General features: G+C 31.5%; 1 protein-coding gene across 1 annotated transcript; it reads left to right on the top strand.

Moving 5' to 3' along the window:
- Positions 1 to 292: 292 nt before the first annotated feature.
- Positions 293 to 5,614, top strand: LOC111898138 (respiratory burst oxidase homolog protein C). Its single transcript, XM_023894058.3, has 11 exons — positions 293 to 541; positions 1,105 to 1,176; positions 2,184 to 2,224; positions 2,579 to 2,821; positions 3,249 to 3,399; positions 3,492 to 3,654; positions 3,715 to 3,763; positions 3,882 to 3,995; positions 4,092 to 4,222; positions 4,395 to 4,918; positions 5,144 to 5,614. The coding sequence occupies exons 2-11, from the start codon at positions 1,140 to 1,142 to the stop codon at positions 5,251 to 5,253; spliced, it is 1,563 nt and encodes a 520-aa protein (XP_023749826.1). The 5' UTR covers positions 293 to 541; positions 1,105 to 1,139; the 3' UTR covers positions 5,254 to 5,614.
- Positions 5,615 to 8,494: the final 2,880 nt, after the last annotated feature.

The raw sequence follows: 8,494 nt of genomic DNA, 5'->3' as shown, positions 1-8,494 counted from the left end.
AAGAAAAAAGAAAAAAAGATAAGCTAATGCTAAAATAGTCGAGAGAAAAAAAAATCAGAAAAAAAGATAAGCTGATGCTAAAATAGTCAAGAGAAAGATGCATTATCAATAAAATGAAAAAAAAAAAAAAAATAAGCTAATGCTAAAAGAAAAAATCAAAAATAAAGGCGGTTACATCATTTCTCGTTCAACCTAAAAGACAATGATAACACCAGATACCTCTTAACTATTGTATAGAATTTTAGGAAAACATAAATTATAAATTTTCTTCATAATAAGATAAGCTAATGCTAAAATACTCCAGAGAAAAAAAACAAATCCCTACAAATTAGCGATTTTCTCTCTCTCAAAGATTTGTCTCTCTCCTTCCTGGTTCCCACTTCTCCAGTGATCTGTCATCTCTCTCCTTTTAGGTATTGAATCTGTGATCTACCGTAGACCTTACCTATAAATTCAGAGTTTTCAAGCTTTCTTTCTCTGCAAACCGCGTTTTTTAATTGAAGATGATCGTAAGTATATGGTCAACGGTAACTGGAAATTCGTAAGTATCCCATCTCAGTCATTGCTAAAAATCAATCACTTAAACAAAATTTTTATCAGATTCGTTTTTTATCAACTATATTATTTTTCAATCATATATATGATTTTGTTTTCACAGTTTTGACTACTTATAAATGTCTGAAACTGCATAGAATTTTGCTGAAACAGCGTAAATCTTTTTTCATATAACTCATTAATTGATTACAAGAACTAAAAGTCTGAAACTGCATACAATTTGTCAGTTATAATATAAGCTTCATATAATTTGTCAATTACATACCAAGAATGAATGGACTAATGGCATTTTGTGTTTAATGTGATTGCCCTAAACTATTGAATTTTAATTCTGATTGAAACAATATGTTCAATGGAGGTTTTATTTATGCAATTATGTTTTGTTCTCTTTGTGATTTTTATCTTATAATGTAATAATATTTGGTACATTATAACCTCATTTTATTTTTTCCATACGGAAGAGGCTGATTTGAGTCCATAGGATATAGATGCGATTACATAAATGCAATCTAAGAACTAGAAGATGATATGATAAATATAACATTGCAGTTTATTTGCACCTATGAAACGACACACAGACTGAAATGCAATTTGCACTCCAGATTGTCTTCTGGCAACCAGGTACTCAACCCAGACTGTTACCAAATCTTTTGTGTTTGATATATCGATTGAAAGCACCTGTTTGTAACTGTTTATTGTGAAGTGTATTTTATCTATTACATATTGCTATTGTTGGTAAAGAATTGTAAATATGTTGCTATTGTTAATGAATTATAAGTTCATTGATATTTATTTGTTGTAAGTACCTTGTTATGGGTGATATATTTTTATTTTCAGCAAAAAAGCATAAGTACGTTGCTATTCTTGGTAAAAAAAATTTAGGTACTTTTCTATTATTAACAAATTGCAAGTAGATTGTTGTTTATGTGTGAACCAATGTAAGTTTCTATTGTTGTTTACTTAGTGCAAGTACCAACAAAAAAAGAAAGTACTTATATAATTCCTTTTAATTTATAGTAAATGTAAAAAAAATTACATAAATTGTCCCTGTCTAATGGTAAAGTTAAAAAAAAGTCCCTATGTATTTACATTTTGTTAGGAATAGACAAATTTACAGAAGTGAGAAAGCAGGAAATGTAAAAATTACAGAAATGGCCCCTGTGTATTAGTGTAAAATAAATGGTAATGGTCCTTGTGTAAGATGTGGAAATGCTAAGAAGGTATCATGTTATTTTAAGAACTCCTTTGACAAGATGGCTGTAATGGTAAACATTGTTATATTTTAAAAATAAAATGTCTTAAAAGGAAAAAATGAAGTGTATTATTCATACCCAAAATCAAACAAGTCTATAGTTTAGAAATACAATGTCTTAATAAAAGAATTGGAAATTAGCAAATAAAAAAAATATGAAAGTACATCACCACTTTCATTGATCATACCTGTGAGATTGGATGGAAAAATAGCAATCCATTTTGTTGCTAAATATCATAATATAGTTATATTTTAGTAAAAAAAGTTATTAGCCATAATAAAGCTTGAAACAATCATTAAAGTAGTTTTTATTATGTCACATGTAAATGATTAAATGACCCTGTGTAGCTTCTTACCCGTTAATTGTTACTTTCAGGTTCCTTAGATTCTTCTCTGTGGCTTTTCAGATTTCAACAGGTATCAGTTCCATTATATATGATTCACCTTGACATTTCTTCTTTTACTAACCGATATATATCTTGATGCTTCTATCGTATGATGTTATGCACTGTATGTATTGAAAGTCATGTTCTTTCATTGAAAACAAGATGCAAAAAATAAAAGAAACTTAAACATAATGATGAACATCCAATATTGTTACCGGTTAAAGATGATTTGTAAGTAATAGGTGTGGAAATTGATTTCTTTTTAGTAGTAACTCGAATGTTTCACAAAGGTTGTTGCTTTAACTTAAACTCCAGCCTCGTTCTTCACATTTATCTCTATCATATTAACTAATGCACCCCCTTGTGATATTCTGAATTTTCGAAGGAAATGCATAAAATGGGTACAGATGATGGGAGAACTGGATTGACAGAGAATAACAAGCTCTGTGATCATTCTGAAGTTGACGACCACATTGAATCACTTTGGATGGTGGTGATGAATCGGTGGCAGAATACTGATGGCTTACTTGAAGGGCCTGAAGAGTTGAAGCCCTTAAACAGGTCCAAGTCTGTATCTTCAATGGCACAGGCATCCCCTTTTAGTAGGGTGAATGGACCGAACATGGAGGTGGGTCCCACCATATTTACTACCAAAAAAATTCGAGTTTTACTAAAACCCCCTCCTTGGTACCCACTTTTACAATAATTACCCCCATTTGCATTTTTTACTGAAATACTTCTATGTATATCTTTATTAAGAGGGTGTTTGGGATTCCTTTTTAATCATCTTTTCTACTTTAACTTTTTCAAAAAGTTAAAAATTACCAAAAGTTGTTTGGTAAATTGAAAAGTTCTTTTAAAATCAACTTTTAGTTAAGAAGGAAAAGTTGGCTCGACAAAGATAGGAATTTCTATCTTTTTCTGACTTTTAGCTTTTATAACATAAAAGTCTTAAAAGTCAAGCCAAACACATTTTAAAAAAAGTTCTTTTATAAAAAGGACTTTTATGTTTAAAAAGTAATCCCAAACACTAGCTAATAATGGACCCCGGTTAGATTTCGTTCTCGATCCACCACCGTGTAGCTTTGAAGGGGATCAAGTTCATTAGCAAGAAGGAAGATAGGGTCTCTTTGGATAGGCGATTTGACGATATCACCAAGTACACCAATGGCTTACTTCCACGATTGCGTTTCTGGGAATGCATTGGTAATCAATAACTCCAACCATGCTTGTTTGTTTTTCATATTGTCAATTACTATGGGCCACTCAGTTTATTTTATTTTAATGTAATATACCAGGGATGAACAAAGATTCGCAAGACTTTGCTGCGGTGCTTTTTGATGCATTAACTCTAAGGAGGAACATAATAGGTGACTCAATTAATAAAGCAAAAATGCGCGAGTTTTGGGGACAAATTTCTGATAACAGTTCTGACTCAAGTCTGCAGACTTTCTTTGACATGTGAGGATTAATTATTTGGTTTAATCTCTGTTAGATGGGAATGATATGTAATAAATGCAGGATTGATGAAGACGCAGATGGTAGGATCACGCAAGACGATGTCAGAAAGGTCTAGATTATGTATTTAATTTTTTCCAAAGCAAGATAAAGATGAAAAAAAGTTTAAGGGTGGTAGATTATAATATTTTGTTCAAAAATTATTGATAACCTATACCGATGGGATGCAGATTATTAGCCTTAGTGCTTCAACTAACAAGTTATCGAATATTAAGGACCAAGCAGACGAATACGCCAAGTTTATCATGAAAGAGTTAGATCCGGATGACCTCGGTTACATCATGGTAAAGTAAAATTAAAAAAAAAAAAAGAAAAACTAACTTATATATAGTTTGGTAATGGCGGGAAAGTGGTTAATTAATCAGAAAATGTTAAAACAGATTTACAATTTGGAGATGTTATTGTGGCAAATACCACAATCTAACATCAGAGGAGAAAGCCAATACTTGAGCCTGAAAATGAAACCAATTCGAAGTTGTAATCCTATAAGAAGATTGTATGAAGATTTTAGGTAACATTTACAGGATAATCAGCAGAAATGTTGGTTTGTTTACATGGAAGCACATTCCGTACTCTGTATTACATGTGGATGTAAAACCTAATCTTCTTTAACAAAAAATTAGCTAATATTTTGGGAACATTTTTCATGTATGACTATGAATACTTGATACTTTTTTTAACAGCTTCCCAAAAATTTTAATCAATGGTCCATATGGAGGAGCAGCAGCACAATACTACAAGAAATACGAGGTGGTGTTACTAGTGGGATCAGGAACCCCAATCATCAATATTGTGAAAGATATTTTGAATAACATTAAAGCCAAAGAAGATCAAGAGAACCCTTTGGAAAACGGTAGCACCGGCAAACTACAAAAGAAAAAATCAGGGGAAGCAAACTTTAAAACAACAAAAACTTACTTCTATTGGGTGACAAGCGAACAGGGTTCGTTTGACATGGTTAAAGACATTATAAATGAGGCTGCTGAAATGGATAAATATGGTGTCATTGAAATGCATGCTTATTGCACCAGTGTTTTTGAGGAAGATGACGCTCGGTCTACCATTATTGCTATTCTGCAGTCACTTTATCATGCAAGAAATGGTATTGATGTTGTCTCAGGGACCCGTGTTAAGTCTCGTTTTTCTGAACCCAATTGGCGTGAAGTGTATAAACAGATCACTCTTAATCACGTGGGTTCCAGAATAGGTCAGTCCCTCTGTGTTAATTCTTTCTTAATGTTCATTTGTTAATAAGGTTGTAGATTCTTATAAAGGCATATCTGGTGGTGACCTAAAACGTTATGCAAACTTTTTGTCACGAAAAGAAAAAAACAATACAAATTAGAGACTATTATATGTATTGACTGCTAAATGTAAACTCTTGTATAGAATATAGTGATGTTTTGTAACGTTTGTCTATGAAAACTCGCAGGGGTGTTCTATTGTGGAGAGTCAGCACCAGCAAAAGAGCTGAAACAACTAGCTCATGATTTTTCACAGAAGACGTCAACCAAATTTGACTTCCACAAACAGAACTTCTGATTTTTTTTTGCCCATCTAAAGACCTCCAGAAATTGATCTAATCAAACCTTCTAGAATCATAAATTCTACCCCTCGTCTCTCTATACAGAGAATTGAAGATGAAGACCCCTATGATGTCTGGTTTGTTAAGTATTCAGGCCATATAAAGTTGGTCATGTGAAATTATTGATTCTGGTAAATAAATACTTTTATTTGCTGTTATATCTAGATTTAGCTAAATAGGGAATTGTTTTGTTTCAGGATTTGAATAAGAACATGTCATCTTTAGATAGATATAGAGGAACCGTTGTGAGAAATACCTTATTGCTAGCATGCTAGCCGAAAAATATTTCTACAAATTAATCAGGTATAATTATAAATATCAATTTGAGGGGATAACGTTAAATACAATATTATTATGCATCCATCTGTTACGAAAACATAATTAGAGGAAAAAATATTAAGGGAGTTGAAGAATTTGATCAAATGCAACAATAGTAATGGTATATTAAAAGTCATTGGGTTGATTGGTTGCATAAGCTAATGCTATCTTGAACTCTATGTAATAGTTTTCTGCTTCTAGCATTTCACTAGATTTCTTTTAATAATAATCAAGCTGTTTAAAGGAAAACTTTTTATTATCCACAAAATAGGTTGATCAGATGATTGCTAGATTTGTCTTAACACTCGTTTTTGGTTGAATGTATTGGCCTCAAATTGTATACACCTGAACCAACTCCAGTGATTTACCCCCACCTTCTCTGCCATCAACAACAATATGATTAGGTTGAAGACCCTGATCTTCACATTCAATGGCGGATATGGTAGGTGTCACTCTATTTCGTCTTCAAAGAGTAAATTCTTATTTTTTATTTTTTATTTTTTTATTATTTTATTATTTTTTATATTATTGTGCAACTACAAAAACATCATTGTATAACTATTATTAGATCCAACATAAATAAATATGGTGCACAAACTTATAAAAAATCAGTCCAAATTTTATAAAATTTTAACCCAATTGAATTAACCCAAGAAATTGTTTTTATTTCTATTATATAGAAATAAGTTAGCCCAAATTAAACGTGCACAGCCCAATTTTAGTTTGTGTATCCTGCATGGAGCAAAAAAAAAAAAAAAAAGGAATAGAAGTTGTGAAATAGCCAAAAAAAAAAAAATAAGAAACAAAAGAAGTGTAGCTGCATGCTGTACTCGACAGGAGGGAAGAAAAAACAAACTGCACATTCATCTCATCTCCAAATTCAAATTCTACCTAGTTGCACGTAGCCAATCCGATTTTGAGCTTCCTCCAAATTTCCATTCCGATTTTGAGAGCTTTTTTTCAAACCCTAAATGAAACAAGTAAGTTTTTATCTTTTTATTATAGGTTTATGGTTTATGAAATTAATTGTTTCTTTATTGAATTTATTAATGGTTTTGGTAAAATTAGTAGTTGTTTTTGGTGAAATTAGTTGTGGACTAGTTGTTTTACTTGAAACTAGTTCTTGATTTGTTGTTGTATTCGGTACTTGTGGAAATATTGATATGTTAGGGTAAAAATGACTTTTTGTTGTTTTTTTTTTAGTTTTTTTCTGGAGAACAATCTCCAACAAATCACATTAACCCAAGCAACATACCAAAAACCTCAATAGCAGCATCAATACTAGCAAAGATACAAATGTGAAGAACCAAAACTAAATCTTGTGACAGAAGCACTTTTGAGAAAGTAAAATAGATACGTTCAATAAAATAGATTAGGCAAACGACAAGATAGGCCAAGAACCCGTACAAGAAAAAAGATAATTAGCAGCAACAAAAGTCGCCGATAAAAATTCGTCGCTATTGATCAATATGTCGCTGGTAAAGACAATTGTCGACGCTATTGCTTATGTCACCGGTAATAGTGTTGCTGATAATAACGTTTTTTATTTTTTAATTTTTTTAATCAACGATTTTGGGTTTAAAAAACCGATACATAACGACGTTAAATGCAAAAAAATAAATAAATAAATAAATAAATAAATAATACAAAATAACATCCGATTAGATACCAAATATTGTTATAATTAATTTCATATCAAAATAAATAACCAAAGTTTTACAATTCTAACGGGTAGCAAAGTGTCACGACAACTGTAACGTACAAAAGATAAATTAGTTATCCGACAAACCATCATCTCTGTTCCCATCGGTTCCTCCTTGATCTTTGAAAAACACATAAAGTTCATCCCTACATGTCGGGTCGTTGAGCATTGCTCGAAGATTTTCCAACTACATATTAAACAACAACATATAAACTTATAAGTTAAATTATGAAACATAAACAAAAATTACCAAAGTACATTGCTATTTTTTGTAGTTAAATACAAGAAATACCAAAAGTACATTGTTATTTCTTGCACTTGAGACAAAAACACAATTATCAAATCAACATGCATTTATCGATGCCAAAGTAGATTGCTACTTTTAAACTAAGATAAAAAAGCGAAGTACATTGTTATTCATTGCACTTGGGACAAAAACCCAATTACCAAAGCTTTTAAAAAACAATCACCACAAACCAAAATTACCAAATTATATTTCTATTTCTTGCACCTAGGACAAAAAACCAATTACCAAAGCTTTTAGAAAATAATCACCACAAACAAAAATACAAGAACTACCAAAGTACGTTGGTAGTTCTTACACTTAAAATTCAAGAAATACAAAAAGTACAATGCTATTTCTTGTACTTGGGATGATAACACAGTTATCAAATCAACATGCGTTTATCAATGCCAAAGTACATTGCTACTTTTAGACAAAGAGAAAAAACCAAAATACACTGCTATTCATTGCACTTGGGACAAAAACCTAATAACCAAAGCTTTTTGCAAATAATCACCACAAACCAAAATTACCAAATCAACATGCATTTAATGATACCAAACTACATTGCTATTTTTAAACTAAGACAAAAAACCAAATTACATTGTTATTTCTTGCACTTGGGACAAAAAACAAATTACCAAAGCTTTTAGAAAATGATCACCACAAACAAAAATTACCAACTCTACATGCATTAATTGAAATTAAATAATCTTGTTTTACCTATAATGGTTGAGGTGGTGGTTGCGATGACCATGAAATTGGCGGAATAGCAGAAGGTTTATGGCCGATGCCTCTGATCTAGCCACGTCGTTCTCCTAATACTTTCTTGAAAGTAGCTCTTTCTTGAGCGGGTGTTAACTCTCTTTCATCTTCTGGCCATTGAGTTTGTTCT

This window comes from Lactuca sativa, chromosome 1 (assembly GCF_002870075.4).
Source record: "Lactuca sativa cultivar Salinas chromosome 1, Lsat_Salinas_v11, whole genome shotgun sequence".
NCBI classification, from domain to species: domain Eukaryota; kingdom Viridiplantae; phylum Streptophyta; class Magnoliopsida; order Asterales; family Asteraceae; genus Lactuca; species Lactuca sativa.
The sequence above is the reverse complement of the archived record's forward strand: the minus strand, read 5'-3'. Positions and strand labels throughout refer to the sequence as shown.